Raw genomic sequence first — 22,611 nt, 5'->3', positions numbered from 1 at the left:
TTTGCTGCAGTGGACACTCATGGCCTGCTATGTGATCGACAACAGTGTCACATCAACATCTGTTTGACTGTACTGTGTTTGGTGATTCCAGTATGTCACAAACAATAAAAAAATAAAGTGTCACAGAAATTAGTGACAATACCGCATTGCTGCAGTGATCACTCACTGCCTGCTATGTGATCAATGTGTAGTGTTAGTATTGCATCAACATCCATTTGACTGTACTGGGTTCGGAGGTCTCAGTTTGTCAAAAAATAAAAATAAATAAAAAATAAAGTGTCACAGAAATTGGTTACAATACCCTTTTGCTGCAGTGGTCACTTGCTGCCTGCTGTGTGATGAACGAATAATGTTACAGTGTCACATAAACATTATTATTATTATTTAGTATTTATATAGCGCCGACATCTTCCGCAGCACTGTGTACAGAGTATATATAGTCTTGTCACTAACTGTCCCTATTGTGTAGTGCATGTATATTTTAGTCTGTGGCCAATTTAGGGGGGAGCCAATTAATGTTTATCTGTATGTTTTTGGGTGGAAACTGGAGTACCCGGAGGAAACCCACACAGACACGGGGAGAGCATACAAACTCCTTGCAGATGTTGACCTGGCTGGGATTCAAACCAGGGACCCAGCACTGCAAGGCGAGAGCACTAACCACTATGCCACCATTTGACCGTATTGTGTCACAAATAAATAAATACCTAGCTGAGACTGATGCTGTATTCTGCTTTTCAGTGTGGTGGTACAGAAAGAGCCATTCGCAGTAAAATAGGTACCAAAACGAATAATCCCCCGCTTTCAAAAACAGGGTAAACTTGCTGAGCACAATGTCCCAATCATGTCCTTGGTGTAACTATCAATGTGCACACTCTGAGGAGCCAGTAACCTCTGGACCTCTGAATGTGCAGGCTTGACCTGTGGCCAGAGCTGGCACAATTTGCATGGGGCTTTTGGATTGCCCTGCCTCAAGTGTCCTGTAAGAAAGACCATTCAGTGCAGCTGCAGAGATTGTGATAGACAAGTGAAGTCATCTAGCACACAGCAGTGTCATTTCATTGATAATTAAGAAAATGAATGAGTCATGGAGAGTGGATACCAGAGGGTTACAGCATGGATGTGTAATACAGTCCTACTTTAATATAATTTTTATGCATTATTACATTGGCATATACCATTTGCATCATGTCCACCCTGGCCACAGGCACAGCTATCCTGCACCATCCACAACTACCCAGTATGTTGTTTGGTCCTTCTTCAACTGGCTTTACTAAATAATAAAAGGTATTAATTACCCTGGTACTTGCCACTTACTCCAGACCTTATGTACACCCTGGCCACAGGCACAGCTATCCTGCACCGTCTGCCACCACCCAGTATGTAATTTGGTCCTACTCCGATTGACTTTACTCCCCCCTAAAAATAATAATATTATTGTGGCACATGACACTTACTTCTGGCCTCTGTCTCATACAGAGGTTCAAATTGAAATATGTATTTGACAGGTAATTGCCTCATGTTTATGGCCTCTGTCTCATACAGCAGCTGAAATTCAAATATTAATACTGAAAGTAATTGCCCAATTTTTCTTGCCTCTGTCTCATACAGAGGCTGACATTCAGACATTTATTCGGCAGGTAATGGCCCCATTTTTCTGGCCTCGGTCTCATACAGAGGCTGAAATTCAAATATTTATTTGGCAGGTAATTGCTCAATTTTTATGGCCTCCTGTGTGGATGCAAGAACAATGTTTTAGGCTGTTAATTGCCCAATTTTTTAGGCCTTGCATACTGCAGGTGGCTCCAATTTAAAATGTTTTGGCAGATAAATAACATTTTTTAAGGCATCTTAGACAGTGGCTGCACACAACTTTTAGGCAGGTAACAACAGCAACAATTCTAAAGACCTTAATTTGAAAAATCTAGAAGCTGCATGTTAATTTTAGCATTTACGCATGAGAAAAGCCTTTGTGTAAAATATGTATTATTTGGGCTGAATATTTTTCCCTTGCACCCTCCATGCCATTGTCTGAGTTTTGGTACCCTTTGTTCACCTTTTACCAGAAATTGTGGCTGCAGAGACACCCTGAAGGTTTTAGAAGTCCGTCTGCCATTAAAGTCAATGGGGGCTCGCTGCAGATTTCCAGTTCACAAAATTTCAAGGCAAAATTTGCGAACATGTTCATAAATGCAAAATGACGATGTTAAAACATCCCTACTTGCCAATGTACATGGAGGTGTCACTGTGAACAACTGAACTAAACGTTCTCTTCTATCTGTCCTTCCAGGCAGTGCTAACAGAATAATTAGCACCTAATTGTGCTCTTAAGAGGGAACTTTTAAAGGGACTCCTAGATGCCTTCTGACAATTCATACGCCTCTTCTAAATTGGTTTCCTTAAAGCGTTTATAGATGAAAACTTGTAGAGATCTTAAACAGGTTAACATTATATCCAGATGATATTATTATTCTAACCCCACTTTGCTTCATTATCACTAAAGCCTTTGAGAAGGGTTAATGCAGTTGCCTGTACCAGTGCCAATTGGAAACAGGAGAACAACTTTCATGATCCTTAAAGGTGATTGGTAATTGTTAATACCCAGCTGATAACACTGAATCCCAGTGATGAGTAAGCAGTAAATTCACAGCAATTATTTACTTCTGTCATAACTAAAGAGGACGTATGGCCATGTTTTGTTTTTCAGCACTTTCGGCAGGATAATGAAAGAGATGACAAATGAATCAGGGTACAATGACAACATTACACAGTACTGTATAGGTAATCCATGTCTCATTCAATAAGAGACAGCAGGAATTTAGTTATTTTTAAGTCTTTACAAAAATATGAGGTAGAGGTACTTAGGAAAAAAATATTTTATTTGCACGTTATTTACCAATATCTAGGTGCTTTGCATTATCCAAGGAACCAATAGAGGTACTTTTTTATGTTTGTTTTTTAATTTCCCCCCCCCCCCCCCTTTATTGGAAAAAACACAGTATTAGTAGATTTGAAACAGGGAAAATGGACTACATGTACTGTATAGATGAGGTCAATCACCAAGAAGGTGGTTGATGTCATGAAGTTAATTTATGTCTAAATACAAAGTATTTCCTGTACGACTTCCCGAGCCTGTATTGTTTAACATATTTATGTTATGGAAGTGAGTGCCTTTTTGCTCTGGGTGCTTTTTCAGATTCACATAGCAGTCGTATATGCTGAAAGATAAATGACAAAAGGTGATTTAATGGTGTAGTTTGCTTTGCTTTGTTCTATTCAGGAGTGCTGCAGGCACAGGGATTGCTTGATATGTGTGTGATGATTACCAATACTCACAGTGCCTGTCAAGACCCACCTCACTGACATAGTCTTATTCCTGGGAGTCACACACAGCAGTAATAGAGCAGGATAATACAGAACCATGAAGAGTGAGTGCTTTTCCATTATAACATTTACCATCCTCAAAGATATCAACTTTAAAACATGCCTTCAAAGCAACACACTACTTCATATCATAGTGACAAAGCAAAAAAAAATCATGTAGCCTCGCTTTAGCAACATTTAACTTAACTGTATTTTACTCTGAATGTTGGTTTAAATGCATGCTAGTAGACTGGCATATTTTTATGCAAATTGGCATTATTAGTGCAAGTTTATGAGTAGTTACTGTTTTTACAGGTCCCTCTGTGCCTATAATAACACAGAAAATGAAAGCTTTCTGTGACTACTTGCTTGTTTAATTTTATTAAGCCATACATTAAATAAACACCAACTTACTAACTTACAATGGTATAAAGTAAAAAGGAGAAATGAAGAAAAAAAAGATAAAAAACACTTTTATATTGCCACAGTAGCAGTCATTCATTGAAAGTAAAATAAAAAAGAAGTTTAAAGTGACAGTGTCACACTAAATAATAAAGGGCTTGATTCACTAAAGCGTGCTAATACTTAGCACGACAGTGATAAGTCGCTTTGCTTGTGATATCATGTGCTAAGTATAATTTTCACGTGCTATATATCATTATCACGTGATGTCAATGCAGATCACATGAATGGAATGTAGATCATTTATTATTACTGTATACATGTGCTTACATTAACATGCGAGTTAACGTAATATGGCGCGCAAAGTTTAGCGTGCATCGCTTTATGTACTGTATAAAGTAATAATTCATGATCTACATTCCGTTTGTGTGATCTGCAGTAACTTCACGTGATAATGATACTTAGCACATGCAAAGCCTTTACACGCGCATTTGCATGTGCAAAGCCTTTGCACGTAATAACTGAGTTATCACGCTTTTGTGAATCAAGCCCCAAGTGTTTTCCCCCACTATGGTTAGGTTTTAACTACTTTACGACCATGCCATGCCAATGGGCGTGACCGCGGCGGCAGCCCCAGGACCACCTAACGCCAATTGGCGTCAAGTCCTGGGGCTGCAGTTTTCCAGGGAACGGCCGCCCGCATGCGTGATCGTTCCCTGCCGCTTCACAGAACGGAGTTCCATGAATAGCCTGCTAGCCGCCGATAGCGGCTAGCAGGCTGATTGTAAACATAAGGGGAAAGAAATCCCCTTTGTTTACAAGCATACAGCGCTGCCGAGGGCCGCAGCGCTGTACAGATCGGCAATCCCCGGCTTCTGATTGGCCGGGGAGCGCCCTCCTCTCATAAGCTGATGCCTATGAGAGGCGGAACAGGACGGATCACCGTCCTGTTCCAATTCTTGTGATGGAGGGGAGGAGGGAAAGGGAGAGAGGGGGACGGGGAGAGAGAAAGCCTGCACAGCCCAGCAATGCAAACATGAGCCTGGTCTTTAGGGGGGGGGGGGGGGTACCACTGCGGTCGTCAAGTGGTTAACCCATACCTAACCTATTAACCCCTTGTGTCACTTATACTTGGCATTAAGATTCATGGGCAGTGATGAAAACATTTTCTGCCTATACGTAATTATAAATTGTTAATTCAATTGATTTTGAATGGCATTCATAATTACACATGAATGTACCCATAATGTATGCATCATTTTGTACCTACTTTGGCGGTGAATAGCAAAGCCCCCATACATGCTATTGCTATTGCTACCAAAAATGCTACATATGTTAAGGAGAATAGTGGGTATAAGTAAACGTAAGATTTTTTTCAAAAAGATGCAAAGAAAAATGTTTTTTAAACTCAGAAAAAAATCCTGTTTAAAAAACATTTTTCCTTGTACTTTTAAAATCGATTTTCTCAAAAACGACAAGGTTTTTTGAAAAATGTGTAAAATCATGCATAATTGCATATGCTTACAATTACATACAAAATTAATTACGTTTTTCCACAAACTTTTTCATTATGATTATGATGTGTAAATGAGAATCATGATGCGTAATTACGCGTAGGCATAATTTCTGCTCATCCCTATTCATGGACACATGTAATGGCTGCCACCTGTAGTGAATGCATGCTATCGCTAGGGTGACAGTTTAGGAACCCAATGCCGTATTGAGGCATCATTATGCTGTTGCCTAGCAATGTATCTGAAAAGCACTGGGGTCCCCAAACTATGCACTCTAGCGATTGCATCTAGTCGCTACAGATGCACAGACTGGCCATAATGGCACACTGCATGCTTAACTATCGATAAAATAGTATAATTTTAATCAGGATGAGCCAAATAAAATATTTTGAGCTGTCTTATAACTGTGGCTCTTTTTATGGACAAGGGTGAAAAATGAAATAAAAAGTGTATTTTCTGCATTTACATCTATTTTTCCCCTTGTGAAATGCCTTTAAAATGTAAAAAGAAAAAACAATCTTGGAAAAATTATTACCCAAAGAAATCCTAAATTCAAAAAACAATACATGCATCACTTTGATTGCATAGGTTATATAAAAAAATGTTATTCCTGTATTAATAGTGACAACTGAAATGCCAAAATTGTCAGGTCTCAAAGTGGACCTGAACTCTTGCACAAGATAGAAAGAAAACATAGAGAAATGCACCCTATATGTATTTAAAGAGTTTTTAGCCAGTCTAATCCCCTCTCCTCTGTGACTAATCCTAAATTATAATTTGATCTCTCACATGTGTCAGCTGACTGCATCGAAGCTAATTGGTACACACAGGATGTTAACAATATGTCTGCTTCCATGAAAGCAGGAAGTAAACACATTGCTGATTTATTGCATTATTGCATTTATTGCTGTAACAAAAAAATGTTTTTCTTTAATCGTTATTATGCAGCTGCGTATCTTGTAGGGCAGAGAGGGAGTTTTGAGTTCAAGTCCGATTTGCAGGGGAAAAAACCCGGAACAGAAAGTGGTTAAAGGAAAAGAAAAAAGTTTATAGATGACAATGTTGGAGATAGAAGTCTGCAGGGGAAGATCACATCTAATGATAGTGAAGAAGAATGGAGGTTACAGAAGAGAACATGGAAACATAACTGATTTTGGTGCTGACGCTTAGCTATTAGTGCCAGCACTAAGCTACAGTACATTCACTGGGCACTTACATTTGGCTATTCTAAATAATTACTGAGCACCAGTGTCTAAATCAAGCAAATGACACTGAAAGCTAAAAAGAAACAGTGCCAGTGACCATCTGCCAGATAAAGGTAAAGAGACCAAACACCACCTACGCCATCTTTTTACTTTCAGCACCCAGTATACAAATTACAGTTAGCTCTAGCTTTAAGAAAGCAGAACTCTGCTTATGATGCTAAAGCTGCATAACACAATAACACTATGAACCAGCAAATGTTATTGCACTGCCCATAATTCAATGGGTATGTTCACATTTGCATTGCAACAAATCCCACTATCCTTACACATTGGCTGCAGTGTGTACTGTAAAAAATGTCCAGGGTGCATAAATTATGTGCACATTGCAACTAAACTATGTGCATAGTGTAAACAAAGCCTAAGTTCACATTTACGTTTTTGGCCAATTTTTTTTTTAGTATTAGGATTGTCCAGGTGTAAAATCATCAAACAGTTAATGAGGAAGTTTATAGTGTCATTCCAGAGGAATAGATTTTGCCTTTGCCTTTAAAAATGTTGTCTGCATCTTTGGTCCCATGTTTGAGCAGCATTTGGGCAAAACTCCAATATAAGTATTTAGTAGAATTTTGAGCATTTACAGTGAAGATACAATCAAAAAACAGGCTACTCCACAAGAATTTGAAAAGCTGTTTCAGATGCTAGAAAAATTGTATTACACTTGATAATTGCTCATTCAAATGCCAATTATGTCTAATGTTGCAAAGGCTCGCTGACTCCTAGACTGGTTTGTGTACTAAGGGAGAGCTACACCGGTAGCTGGTGCTAAGAAAGGCAGTTTCCCTGCTATTCTCTTCAATGTGTTTTAAAGTGTACCAGTGAGGTCATCTATGAAAGATTTTTTACTTACCCAGGGCTTCATCCAGCCCCATAAGCACAGATGCGTCCCTCGCCGTCCTCCCACAGTCCTCTGTTTAGCGGCAATCAGCCCGGTCTTTGGCTCAGTGACAGCAGCAGTGGGCCTTCTGTGCATGCACGGACCTCCTGCACAGAAGACCCCGGCTGACGTCACTGAGTCAGACTGTAACCAACTGAGCCATACACCAGGGCTGATTGTGGACAAATGGAGGACAATGGGAGGATGTCAAGGGATGCACCCATGCTTATGGGGTTGGCGGAAGCCCTGGGTAAGTAAAAAATCTTTAATAGCTGACATCTCTGTTTTTCTCTAAGCCTAGAGTTTGCTTGTTTTATTGAAATGCCTGCACAACAAAAGTAATGTTTATGTTTACAAAAGTTATGCTTACATTTGCAAAACTTGATCATGTAGTAAAATAACTTTCCTCAGCTTTCTGCCACTCATCTTTAGACTTGATAGATAAATGTATAGTCTTTGGTATCCTCATGTTGGATATAAAAGGTCCAGGCTAAAATAAGTACAGGTTATCAATTCACATTAATCACAGGAAAGAAAAAAGTTCTGATGAGCTTTAATTGATCTATCACTGCTTGAAATTAATTGCTTTGCTTGTCAAGCTTTCAGTGACCCCCAACACCCCGATGGGTGTGCACTCTGGCTTTTACTGCATGACAGCTCCCAGAGGTCATCCTGCCTACAGGAAGCAGAAAGCATGACAGCTGGGAGCTCCAAAACTGTCTAAACAGGTTAAAGGAAAGATAAAGTAAAACAACGCAGTTACATTATTCTACACCTGGGTTGTCAACCTAATTTCCAACAACCCACATTTTTGACAAACAGGGCAAAGTCAGTAGTAGCACACTTTTAGGGATATGTAGGTGGAGCTAAATTGTGGTGTGATCACACATGTTAAGGGTTTTAGGCCATATAAATTGATGCAACATTAACCACTTGAGGACCCACCCTTTACCCCCCCCCCCCCCCTTAAGGACCAGCGCTGTTTTTTTGTGATCTGTGCTGGGTGGGCTCTGCAGCCCTCAGCACAGATCAGGGTGTATGCTGAGCAATCAGATCGCCCCCCTTTTCTCCCCCCTATGGGGATGATGTGCAGGGGGGGTCTGATCGCTCCTGCTGGCTGTATTGTTTCGGGGGGGCCACCTCAAAGCCCCCCTCCGCGGCAAAATTCCGCTTCTCCCTCTCCTACCTTGCCCCCTGGTGATCGGGGCTGCACAGGATGCTATCCGTCCTGTGCAGCCTGTGACAGGACGTCCCCTGTCACATGGCGGCGATCCCCGGCCGCTGATTGGCCGGGGATCGCCGATCTGCCTTACGGCGCTGCTGCGCAGCAGCGCCGTACAATGTAAACAACGGAGACATTAGTCTCCTACGTTTACATTTAGTCTGCGAGCCGCAATTAGCGGCTCGCAGGCTATTCACGGAGACCCGCTCCGTGATCTGACAGGAAACAGCCACTCGCGCGAGCGGCCTTTCCTGATTATTAGGGAGGCACCTGGCGACGCAGAACTGCGTCGCTGGTCCTCCAGCTACCACTTTGCCGCCGCCGCACGGTATGAGTGTGCGGTCGGCAAGTGGTTAAGGGATGCTATTAGCAGCAACCCCAAAAGCCTAAATTGACAAATGCAGCAATATTCCCCCCCAATCTATTGACAAAACAAATGCAACAGCTGTTTGCCCCAAGTCAATCAGCAAATGCAGAAACCAACATGACAGTCAAGTTCAACACAATAGACTATCACATCATGGCATAATAGCATGGCACAATGGGCACATACATTACTGAGACAATCAAAATATGTAATTACAAACAACGAGGCAGTGTCACCTTTAAAAGCACTCACAATGCTATTTCATAAAATGTTTTTTTCTATTTCAATAATCTTTAAAAGCATCAATCCATAAATACTTCAAAACTCACATAACCAGTGGGCAGGCACTGGACAAAAGATAGGAAAAGGGTTGACTTTTCATGTCAAATGCGGTGTTTTCTCAAGATCTGAATGGCCAGCATTCTAATTGCCCTGCACTGCGTAATTGTCAAATTGGCTGTCATTTGGATGGATTGACCATCAAAAGATGGATTAGCAACCCTGTTCTACACCTATAATTCTTCAGATTCGAAACTTTTAGGGCATAGTTAGGGCGTAGTTAAATAGCTGTTTGAGAGCATATATAGGTGAAAGACAAATGCTGCAGTGAAATAACTATGCAAATTATGCAAATGATGTCTGCTATATACAGTACATGACTAATAATAATAGTTAATGCTGAATTCGAAAACCTGAAATTGAATCCCACGAAAAACACTGTCTACATGGAGTATGCGTATTATTTTCAAGTTGGTAGGGTTTCCTCCTGAAGCTCTCTATTTCTCCCAAACCACAAAAATTTGCATGAAATTGTATTTTATTATTTCAAAATTACCCCTAGAATAACGTTGGACCTGAAGTTAGTGAATTCCTTTGTAATGTTTAATGTTGATTAAACTATGTAAGGTTTGTGACAATGCTTAATACAAACAGAAGAATAAGACGTAAAATAAATAATTTAGAGACTGAGGGCCCTATGCAATTACCAAACTCACCAGCGCTAAGTGCTGGCGAGTTCTTAAATTAGGCATCAGCAAGGTCGCCTAATGCAATTGCATTTAACACCCCCCAGGGCGGAAAAGAACTCGCTTGGGCGATATAATCACCCAGCAAGTTCCTTTCCCCCTATGCAATTGCATTTTGCACCCCCCGGGAAGCGATGCTTCCCGCCAAACATAGGTGCTAACTTTTCACCTGCTCTGAGCAGGTGAAAAGACCTATTGCCGGTGTCTGCGGGCTGTTTTTGGCATCTGGGAGCCTCCTTTACTAAGGAAACCCCAGATGCCAGGGATTTAGATAGGTAAAGGAGTCAGTTTTGACTCCTTACCTATTTAAAATGTAACAAAAAAACATGCCTCCATCGTTCCGGCTCGCCGCATGTCCCACGCCGCTCCTCCGCTCATCTCTGTCTCTGTGAGTATTCTTGGAGCCCGGCAAAGCATCTTTAAGTCTCCCGCCAGGGCTCCCCATTCATCCACTAGGTGGCCCAATGAGAATCATCCTGATTCTAATTGGACCAATGAGAATCAGGATGATTCTCATTGGGCCACCTAGTGGATGAATGGGGAGCCCCGGCGGGAGACTCAAAGATGCTTTGCCGGGCTCCAAGAATACTCACAGAGACAGAGATGAGTGGAGGAGCGGCGTGGGACATGCGGCGAGCCGGAACGATGGAGGTATGTTTTTTCAGAATTTCCCAGCAGCGACGAGCGACAGGAGGTGACGGGCGGCGGGTAAGAGCCTTGCGATGATGCGCGCATCTCCCGGGGAGCGAGGCTGCAGTGGTGTGGTGCTGAAGGACAGCTCCCCGGCACTAATGCCTCGCTCCACATCGCTGGCCACACAGGAGCATCGCTCAGCGAATACCTAGTATTCGCCTGAGTTATGCTCCTTTATGCAAGGACATCGCTCAGGTGAAACTGGCAATTGAATTTGCCGGTAAATCCTGAGCGATGTGAGGAGATAAGAAGCATGCATGTTTTCAGCTTCTTATCCCCTCGAATTGCATATGGCCCTGAATATTAAGATAACCAGTTTGGCCTATCCGGATGAGTAAGTTCGTCCAGATAGGCTCTGCTGCCGCCATCGCGTGACGCGCCGTGATCGGGTGCGCTCCCGACGCCTGCCGCTAGCCCCCCGATCAGTGAATGGGAATATAATTCCCATTCAACGATCTAACTTCCCCGCAGAAAAACCGACGCTTTCTATTGAGAGAGCGCGGTATTTCTGCCCCCCAGGAAACTTCTCTGTGTACTTTTAGTTCCTGGATGCGAGATCGTTCGCATCCAGGACTTTTTTCACTGTGGCCATCTTGTGGCCAAATAGTAAACTGCACCCACATACATTTTTCAATAAACAATTATCTTATTTTTACATTTAAAATTGGCTGTTTCCCTCCCACACCAAAAATTACTCACATACATTTTTTATTAAGAAAAAAAATACAATTAAAAAAACAAAACAAAAACAACATAAATAGTTACCCAAGGGTCTGAACTTTTTAAATATGCATGTCAAGAGAATATGTTATTATATTATTTTAAATTATAAGCCTATAAGTAGTGATGGATGCAAATTGAAAAAATGCACCTTTATTTCTAAATAAAATATCGGCGCCATAAATTGTGATAGGGACATCATTTAAACGGTGTAATAACCGGGAAAGATGGGTAAATAAAATACATGAGTTTTAATTATGGTAGTGTAGATTAATTTTAAACTATACTGGCCAAAACTGAGAAATAATCTTTTTTTTTTTCATTGCTTTCTTAATCCTCCTGTTAAAATGGATTTAGAAAAAAATAATTCTTAGCAAAATGTTCCACCCAAAGAAAGCCAAATTAGTGGTGGAAAAAACAAGATATAGATCAATAGATTGAGATAAGTAGCAATAAAGTTATTGGCGAATGATTTGGAGGTGAACGTTGCTCGGATGCATGAGATTTTTGGCACTGTGGTGCTGAACCGGTTAAACCTAAATGTAGTAAAGGTATCACTGTAAGTTGATTTCATTGTAAAGTTTTTTTTCCCCAGACAATTAAGTTAAACCTAAAAGAAGTAAAGGGATCACTTTAAGTTGCTTTTTTTGTTGAGTTGTTTTCCCCAGAGAATTATAGCAATGTAGCCATCTTCAATGTCTCTGTGTTTCCTCTGTTTCTGCACCACTTCAGTGCTGCAATAAGCAACTGTTTTACTATTTTGGGAGGAACAGGTATTTGGGGGGCATAAATGATACTGTAAAACGTAGTCTGAATTTATTGGGTACTTTATTGGTTTTAAGTGGAAAATATGTACCATGTTCTCCTGGGTCAAAGTAGTCTATGGAAAGGTTGTAACAATGTGTAGTAATTTATCCGTTTTGTTAATGTAGCCATGTACATTAACCCACAGTGAACATTTTTCTTTAATAAATCCAGTACAACCTGGATTTATTAAGAAATAATCTTAGTGCAGTTTTAAAACATTGCAACAGCACACCAGCATCACTGATCATGTATCAAACTCCCTTGGTATGGTCTAGGTCACAGGTGTCAAACTCCAGTTCTTGAGGGACATATCCATGCCAGTGATTCGAATGGACTTAGAAAGTAAGATTTTTTTTATTCTACTTAATGAACTACCCCTTTCCTGATTCAGTCCCATTAATTACTTTGAGCTGTATGAGAATCTTGGCCCTTGAGGACTGGAGTTCAACATTTCTGATCTAGATGAATTGGCAAATGCTTTGGCAAATTGAGAAATTTGCTGGAATACTTATGTTATCTGGCCATTTCAGGCCAGGGAACCCCAATAAATCCTGGTCTATAGGTTTAGTTGTGTTGTACTTAGGTAGATATTAAATGAAGTTATAAATAAAATGTCCTTACCTTAACATCATTTGCATTCATTCTGGTGCCCTCCTTTCCAACAAAAATATCATCTATGTCAACAAGAATGTATCTGTTCAAAGATAAACTAAGTTTTTTGCCAGACAGAAAAGATATAGCATCTATAAAAATTAATTTATGTAGCCAAAAATTCAAGTTGTTTCCAAACAAAACTCGCTGAATCCCATCATGAAGGCCCAAGTCTTGAATAACGGTGGCTTGAAGGGAAGATCTAGATAAACCAGGTTCATGTTGCTCTGGTGCTTGCAGTTCAGATAAAATCACGGGTTGGTATGTAGAGTGGTTGTATTGGAAAACTGTCCAGTCTTCTCCAGGCAAAGATCCTTTTTCAACAGTTGATGCTTTTGTTATATGGAGAAGTGGAGATTTGGGGTTTACAAAACAGTCTTTCAAAGCTACATTGTTGTAGAGAAGTAAAGGAAATCCTTTCAGTTTGGTATTCGGCAGACTATTTTCATTGGCTTTGTGGAAAGCAATAATACTGACACTATATTCAATACAGTATTTTTCTAGAAGTTCTCGGTTCCAAGAGTCCATTGCTACATACTTCAAAACATTTTCATACACGATGATTGCATATTTACCTCTACCATCTTTAGTGAGTGGAGGAATATCTCCTTTACCAGGTGCAATTATTACATGGTACTGGAACCTGGTGGACTCCAGGATTGCTACAATGTCTTGTCCTAGCTGGGAGTATTGACTCTCCACAAAGAGTAATACTGTCAGATCTGTCTTAGCAGAATGAATGGTCTTAATTGTCTTCTTCTCGATTGTCCTGTATGGTAACATGTGTATATCTTCACAATTAGCTTGGGCTGTGGTTTCAATAAGAACTATTGCCTGCTTGTGACCAGAATACAAATAATATGCAGAAATAACTATACTTACAAGGCAGAAAGTGGCTAAGAGAAAAATTAGTGTTCGGAAGCTCCTTCGTAACTTTACAATATGAGTCATTTTTTTCCAAAATGTCACTGTCTCTCTTCTTATTCCCAATTAAAGTGACTCTGTGGACTGAACATGGAAGTGAACTTGCACTCCTCTGTAGGTGCCTATGTGACCATTGCACTGCATTTATAGGAGAGTCTTTTACAGTTCAGTCAAGAGCACATATGTGTAGAGGTCTGTATGATGATGCTTCCTTCTTGACAGGAATTCTTGTCTGCCAATGCTGATCATTACCTTTAAAGAAAAAAAAAAGGATTTACAGTTAGTGAAAATGGAATAACTGAAAATACATATGTTGGAAATGTTTAAATAATAACAGAATTAATTCTGCCACTATCTTAATGTCAATTTTTTTCAAACATCCTATCTAATAATTTGCAAGTGTCTCTGTGTCCGATCCCATGTCGCTGCGCGTGTGTGTCCTTGCTTCCAGACCTGACAGTTTGCTGTCTGTGAACCTCATTGCATTGTGGGAAATAACAGCTTTTTCCAACCGCTAGCAACATCTCCCTGTGTGCATATACTTTGGACAGCAATGGTGGATGGGCAATCAGGACGCGTCTGTGCACGCATTGCGGGGGAGGGGGGGGCTAGCGGCTGTGGCCTAGCACCCGTTTTTTAATGGGTGAACCTTTTTAATAGTACTGTATATTAGCATGTATCCAGTACCTTTGATGAGGATCTGTTGATGATCATAACTTTTTCTATGTGATTTAGTAATAGGCTCCTTGAGGACAGGTAGATATATATGCTACAGTATACTCCAATGGCAGCTCTGCATAGGATATGGTATATCACCTGCCCACTCACACACTTTACACCCAAAATTTGGTTTAACCTTCCTGGCGGTAAGCCCGAGCTGAGCTCGGGCTATGCCGCCGGAAGGCACCACTCAGGCCCCGCTGGGCCGATTTGCATAATTTTTTTTTGTTGAACGCAGCTAGCACTTTGCTAGCTGCATGCAGTGCCCGATCGCCGCCGCTACCCGCCGATCCGCCGCTATCCGTCGCGCCGCAGCCGCCCCCCCCCCAGACCCCGTGCGCTGCCTGGCCAATCAGTGCCAGGCAGCTCTATGGGGTGGATAGGAATCCCCTTTGACTTCACGACGTCGATGACGTCGGTGACGTCATCCCGCCCCATCGCCATGGCAACGGGGGAAGCCCTCCAGGAGATCCCGTTCTTTGAACGGGATCTCCTGATTGCCGATCGCCGGAGGCGATCGGAGGGGCTGGGGGGATGCCGCTGAGCAGAGGCTATCATGTAGCGAGACTTTGTCTCGCTACATGAAAAAAAAAAATTTTTTTAAAAAAGATTTGCTGCCCCCTGGCGATTTTTTAGCAAACCGCCAGGAGGGTTAAAAAAAAAAAGTCAACTTATCTGTAGTGATATATGGTCTTTATTTTTATAATTTTATTTGAGTTAAAATATGTGTAAATGCCTTATCTTTTATATCCTGTATTGCTTCATCTGTACACAGATTGAAATCTATAAACAATTATCACCTAAGCGCTCACACCAATCTAACACGGCAGGAGTACTCTCCTTATATACCTTGTACCCGCTAAGAGGCTAATAGGCATGCAATATAATAAATGCTTAAAACAACAAAACAATTAATCCATATAAAAAGAATCATATAAAAATGGACATGTTATTGCTACATAAATAGCTATAAACCAACACATCAGTCCAATCACATTGTTAGCAGTATGTAAATAGTCTGTAAATGGCCGGTTCACTTAAATGACAGGTCGAGTACCACCTCCATTAATTACTTTTCCAAAACCTTCTAACTGCGCTCAACAGTCACAAAAAAGGCCTCCACCAGCACCCTTTTGGTGAACGACTCACCGAGTCTGCTGGACCACTATTGCAATGATCTAGTGCACCTGTGGAGCCTTCAGTGGGCTCCCCTCACCACTCGACAATGTATTGTCTTCAATTGCTGCACCTCTTCTTTGATTATGTGTCAGATTACCTCGGAGTAATAACATTGATCATAGCACAACATGTATTTTAAAATCCACTTATGCATTCAAGATTTGCACTTACATTGTTCTGCATAGTAAAACAGGCATAGAGTTTTTTGCCGGCGGTCTCTCCCCTGCACAGTCTCCCGGTTAGACTGCCCAAGTGACAGCTCCACTTTCTCTTTCCCGTCCCACCGGTGTGTTGCATACCTCAGTGCCATATGAGACTTCTCCCAACTAGTTTCATCACCACATCATGTGACTCATTAGGGGCCCCTGATGAGTCAAGTGATGCAGTGACAAAACTGGGTGTCAGAATTATTTTGAATATTTTCTCACTTGCTGGTGGTGTAGAAGGCATGGACCCGTATGCAATTCACTTTTTCTCCTGAGTTTTCTCCTAGGTTACATCTTCACAACTTGTCAATTAAATACATTTTAAACCACCACCAAGCAAGAAAATATTCAATACTGTTTTAATTTCAGAGTGTTGGAAAGTTATTTTAAACAAAAAGGATGAATCATTTTCTCCATACGAGATAAGTCAGGAGAAAAAGTTAATTGCATATGGGCCATGATGTCCCCACTGTAGCCAAGTAATGGGTAGGATGGAGGCACCCAACGTGTCTTCTATTTTAGTATTTTAAAATATAAATAAAAAATATAATAAAAAGAGAGGTAATCTCTTACCTCTCCAGAAGATATCGACACCAGTTCAACTGGAAACAAGTTCTTATCCAAAAAGCAATCTGACAATACGTTTCACGGGTCGTGGTCTGCTTCCTAAGGTCAATATAATGAGGAAGCGGGCCATAAAAACTTTTCTCTAGTTGAACTGGTGTCTATATCTTATGGAGAGATAAGTGATTACCTCTATTTTTATTTAAAATATTATAATAGAGTACACATTGGGCACCTCCATCCTACCCATTACCAGTCAAACATTCTTGGAGGTAAAAGCTTTGCAGTATTTCTGGAAAGTCTATCGTACGACAGGCGAGCGACTGGACAGTATCCAGCAGGACCTGGAGTACCTAGCAGGGACAGTTAATTTCCTGCAGGCCTATATGGTGGTTGCAGGAACTGTAACCCACCTTTGTGAGTTTATATCTATATAATTGAATCCTCCCTATACCTGACAATACTGCACCATTGGGCTCCCGGTCTTTCCCAACTTCTCACCTAGGTATTCTTGGCCCCTACAAAAATCACCAAAGAAAAAAAAACCTATACCACTGTAGCCAGTTTGGAGTAAACTAAAAGTGTAGCATGTTAAGGAAAAGTCTTTGTCAAAAACTCCCTTTCTGTCTATGCGGTGGTTGCCTTTTTATTGTTTTATTTTTTTTACTTAGATGTTGGATGTATTATGTCATTTTTGTTTGTCTGTCTTGAAGAAAAGTGTATACCATTGTATGATAAGTCGCACCAGGTAAATTATGCTTTTAACGTTAGGTTAGTGGTTAGGACTTCACCGAGGGGGCACGTCAACGCCGGGGGGAAGTCTAGTAGGAAATGATTTGTGCACACATTATTTGCTGAAGCTAACGCCCTCCATTGCTGTACCTGTTTGAATACTTGTTGTGTAATATGGTCCATTGGAGGTCTGCACTGCTTTGCAGCTAAATCAATTCAGGTGCAGCCGTCTGTATTTGGAAGCGCTGCCTACACCTTCTTCTCTATGTATTATGTACAGTGCTACAAAAGATTTTGGTTTTATATAAATAAAAAATACTAATAATCTAGTGAAAACAAATGCAGCAATACGGAATACCTTTTCTTATTTACCTCTGCTTTATACAAGTGGCTTGCAAACGTATTCAGCCCCCTTGAAGTTTTTCACATTTTGCCACATTACTGCCACAAATAAGAATCAATTTTATTGGAATTCCACGTAAAAGACCAATACAAAGTGGTGTACACGTGAGAAGTGGAACAAAAATTATACATGGTTCCAAACATTTTTTTACAAATAAATAACTTCAAAGTGGGGTGTTAATTTTTCAGCCCCCTTAGTCAATACTTTGTAGAACCACCTTTTTCTGCAATTACAGCTGCCAGTCTTTTAGGGTATGTCTCTACCAGCTTTGCACATCTAGTGACTGAAATCCTTGCCCATTCTACTTTGTAAAACAGCTCCAGGTCAGTAAGATTAGATGGACAGCGTTAGTGAACAGCAGTTTTCAGATCTTTCCACAGATTATCGATTGGATTTAGATCTAGACTTTGACTGGGCCATTCTAACACTTGGATATGTTTTGTTTTAAACCATTCCATTGTTGCCCTGGCTTTATGTTTAGGGTTGTTGTCCTGCTGGAAGGTGAACCTCTGCCCCAGTCTCCAGTCTTTTGAAGACTCCAAGAGGTTTTCTTCCCAGTTTGCCCTGTATTTGGCTCCATCCATCTTCCCATCAACTCTGACCAGCTTCTCTGTTCCTGCTGAAGAGAAGCACCCCCAGAGCATGATGCTGCCACCACCATATGTGACAGTGGGGATGGTGTGTTCAGAGTGATGTGCAGTGATAGTTTTTCACCACACATAGCGTTTTGCATTTTGGCCAAAAAAGTTCCATTTTGGTCTCATCGGACCAGAGAGCCTTCTTCCACATGTTTGCTGTGTCCCCCACATGGCTTGTGGCAAACTGCAATCGGGACTTCTTATGCTTTTCTGTTACAATGGCTTTCTTCTTGCCACTCTTCCATAAAGGCCAACTTTGTGCAGTGCACGACTAATAGTTGTCCTATGGACAGGTTCCCCCACCTGAGCTGTAGATATCTGCAGCTCGTCCAGAGTTACCATGGGCCTCTTGACTGCATTTCTGATTAGCACTCTCCTTGTTTGGCCTGTGAGTTTAGATGGACAGCCTTGTCTTGGTAGGTTTACAGTTGTGCCATACTCCTTCCATTTCTGAATGATCGCTTGAACAGTGCTCCGTGGAATGTTCAAGGCTTTGGAAATATTTTTGTAGCCTAAGCCTGCTTTAAATTTCTCAATAACTTTATCCCTGACCTGTCTGATGGTGTCTGTCTTTGGACTTCATGGTGTTGTTGCTCCCAATATTCTCTTAGACAACCTCTGAGGTCGTTACAGAACAGTTGTATTTGTACTGACATTATATTACACACAGGTGCACTCTATTTAGTCATCAGCACTCATCAGGCAATGTCTATGGGCAACTGATTGCACACAGACCAAAGGGGGCTGAATTATTATGTACACCCCACTTTGCAGTTATTTATTTGGAAAAAAATGTTTGGAATCGTGTATGATTTTCGTTCCACTTCTCACATGTACACCACTTTGTATTGGTCTTTTATGTGGAATTTCAATAAAATTGATTCATGTTTGTGGCAGTAATGTGACAAAATGTGGAAAACTTCAAGGGGGCCAAATACTTTTGCAAGCCACTGTATAAGGCAGCAAAAAGTGAAAAAAATTGCATTAAACTGTTATAAACTGTTATAAACACATATCAGTGGTTTAATGCTACTGTATGGACCATTCCCTTAGAGAGCTTTTCCATTAGACTGCAATCCACCTCAAAAAGTGGATCACAGCCCTCTTGATGACCGTAACAGCACCACGATTTACATGTAATTAGCGGTGCTACTTTTCCATTAGCGCTATTCATTTTTTTCAGAAATGCTTTTGCTGGCCTGCGCGATTCCTTTGTGCAATCGCTGTCCGTTCCCAACAGCTTTCCGTCGCAAACACAGTGAGTGGAAATTGCGGGTTACATGATTGCAACGCAGCATGCTTGTGATCGTGCTTTCCAGTGGAAAAAGGCCATTAGTATTAGTTTTCAATGTCAGACCACGCCCACACTGTAGTAGGAAGGTGATCACACACATTTCATTGATCAGTAAAAATCATGAAAATGCATGTTTTCTCACAATGATGGTGAAAGCAGTGCACCAGTGCATGGAGCTTCTCACAATGATGGTGAAAGCAGTGCACCAGTGCATGGAGCTTCTCACAATGATGGTGAAAGCAGTGCACCAGTGCATGGAGCTTCTCACAATGATGGTGAAAGCAGTGCACCAGTGCATGGAGCTTCTCACAATGATGGTGGAAGCAGAGCATAAGTACCTGGAGGAACTCTTACATGTTTAAGGTGAATGGTTCACGAAAGTGGACAACACCTGATTATGCTGAGATTTCAAAGCATTAACTTTATATTCTTTTTTAAGCAATTCAAATATGTTATAGATTAATTCCAAGACCTAGTGTTGCTTCTGAATCTATACTACATATCTTAAATAAATCATGATAACTCCGGGTATTATTGGAAGCATGAATACAAATTCTTACATGGCCTTTGCGTGAATACATGAATGCATATGCATACGACATTTTACTTTTAGATTACATGAATAGCCATCATTTGTCTTCTTTCTCGGTAAACAAACACAAATGATTAATTACAGTATCGTAGAACAAACAAGCAATTCTCATAATGATGAGGCACTTCATTTAATTCCTCCCTATGAGAAGCCACTTACACTGATGACTGTTCAACAAGAACAAAGAACTCCCATTTGCAGTGTCAGAAAACAATTGCTACAATAGCAAAATACAGATGCCCACATTTACTTATTGTTTGGAAACATCACCTGCCTCTATTTTGCCATTTATACGTATAAAAATTATATTTCCATCTTTTGTTTCTGTAGCAATTTTCACTTGCGTACCAGAGATAATGCACAAGTTTATACAATAAGTGCTTACAGCACCAGTTCAAACTCCTATTGTTTCATTTTATTTGTATTTATTCACAAATATCTCCAATGCCTTCCCCTGTTTATGTATACATATTACAACATTTTTAAGACAAATAAATACTTTAACCACTTCACTACTGAAGGTTTTTCCCTCTTTCTGTACCAGAGCAATTTACACCTTTCAGCACTCCATCCATTCATTCGCCTATAACGTTATTACTACTTATCATAGCAAAATGAGCTATATCTTGTTTTTTTTTGTTGCCACCAATTAGGATTTCTTTTGGTGGTACATTTTGCTAAGAATTATTTTATTCTAAACACATTTTAATGAAAATAAGTGTGATGATTTGCTCAGCTGCCTGTGCAGGCAGGCAGGCAGCCTTTTGACCATTGTGTAGGTTTGCATGCTGCAGGACTCTGGAAAGAAGAGCTTCTGTCAGTTTTGCAGCTTGTGCTTGCAGAGGAATTTGCATACGTTGTCATGCAAATTGCCTGGCCACATTCATTGGAGGCGTGTACTATAAGTACTATGTCTTTCCCACAATGCTTCGCTGGTCATAAGAATTTCATCCTATGTAACACTCCTGGTGGGGTGTCAGCCTTACACTCTGTTTGAAGATCAGCTTAGAGTAATTCCTGGAAACTGCTAGGCACATTTCCCTAGTGCAGTTAGGGTTGTTTATCTGTTTTGTTTGTCTGTTGCCATTGTCTGGTTCTGATCTCTGTTCTTGGAGTATAGCTGGTGCAGCGGTTGCTACCAGCTATCTCTTCTGTTCTGCCTCTCTGGATCGCGCTAGCCACTTTTCGCTAGCGCTGTGGATCCTTCTGTTCTGTCTCCTGGGATCGCGCTAGCCACTTTTCGCTAGCGCTGTGGATCCTTCTGTTCTGTCTCCTGGGATCGCGCTAGCCACTTTTCGCTAGTGCTGTGGATCCTTCTGTTCTGCTACTCTGTACCTGGATCGCGCTAGCCACTTTTCGCTAGTGCTGTGGATCCTATCTCTCGCTTGTCCCTGTTTTCGTGTGTCTGTCTTGTCTGCTTCGACCGCTTGCTGGAGGCTCGGTGAGGTAACCGTTAAGCAAGCGTTCGCGTCCTCTGTTTCATGTTTGTCTGTCGATGGTTAGTTAGGCGTGCTTGTCTCTACTGAGCTTATCACGTGGAGACCGCGCATAGCCACGTGCACTGTTGCGAATGAGTGCGGTGTTCGCGGTTAGCTAGCGTTTGTTATTTTCCGCATCTTCTCATTGTATTATTTGCTGTGCCTTTGCTACCCTCGTATTCTATTCTGATTTGCCTTGTGTCACGTCTGGCGATCACACCTCTCGCGATCGCGTTCCTATTTCATATCTGCTGTTGTGTGTGCGCCGTCGCGGGGTGGCGACTGGATTGGCGCACACACATACAACCTGTCCCTTTGCTCGTTCTCATTCGCAATCGCCTCTCTTGCGATTGCGTTCTGCGATTCGTACAATTCCTGTCTGGCATTTGTGGAGGTACAGAGGATTGGTTTCTCTGCACTCCCCAGCGCCATCTGCCGACAGGAATTTCCCTCTACAGGTGCGTAGCACCTTTTGCTGGGTGCCTGCAATTACACGCTTGTGGAGGATTTCCGTCGTGTCAGTGCACGCGTTGTGCGCTGATCACGGAGAAAGTTCCGCAATCGTTACAATAAGAAGAAAAAATGGGAAAAAAATATTTCTCAGTTTTCAGCCCTTATAGTTTTAAAATAAAACATTCTACTGTGGATAAAACCCACACATTTTAATTGTCCATTTGTTCTGGTTATTGCACCATTTGAAATATTTCCCTAGTACAATGAATGGCGCCAATATTTTATTTGGAAATAAAGGTGTATTTTTTCAGTTTTGCATCCATCACTAATTACAAGACCATAAATTAAAAAATAACAGTAATATACGCTCTTGACCTACATATTAAAAAAGTTCACTCCCTAAGGTAACTATTTTTGTATTTTTTTATACAAAAACAAAATATTTTAGCTCAAACATTTTAGTTTTGTAGTTGTATTGCTATTTGCTACTGGTCTTATGGTCAGGCATGATCTGATAAACATTGA

At 41.0% G+C, this 22,611-nt stretch overlaps 1 protein-coding gene across 2 annotated transcripts in view; it reads right to left on the bottom strand.

The window, feature by feature from the left end:
* The window catches only part of LOC137571512 (bifunctional heparan sulfate N-deacetylase/N-sulfotransferase 4), a 472,192-nt gene that overhangs the window by 364,058 nt on the left and 85,523 nt on the right, over positions 1-22,611 (bottom strand). For both annotated transcript variants that reach the window (XM_068280740.1, XM_068280748.1), the window contains exon 2: positions 12,874-14,079. In XM_068280740.1, coding sequence (XP_068136841.1) covers positions 12,874-13,854 — 981 coding nt within the window. In that variant the 5' untranslated portion in view covers positions 13,855-14,079. The remainder of the gene's footprint in view (positions 1-12,873; positions 14,080-22,611) is intronic.

The sequence above is a fragment of the Hyperolius riggenbachi genome, chromosome 1 (assembly GCF_040937935.1).
Source record: "Hyperolius riggenbachi isolate aHypRig1 chromosome 1, aHypRig1.pri, whole genome shotgun sequence".
NCBI lineage: Eukaryota > Metazoa > Chordata > Amphibia > Anura > Hyperoliidae > Hyperolius > Hyperolius riggenbachi.
The sequence above is the reverse complement of the archived record's forward strand: the minus strand, read 5'-3'. Positions and strand labels throughout refer to the sequence as shown.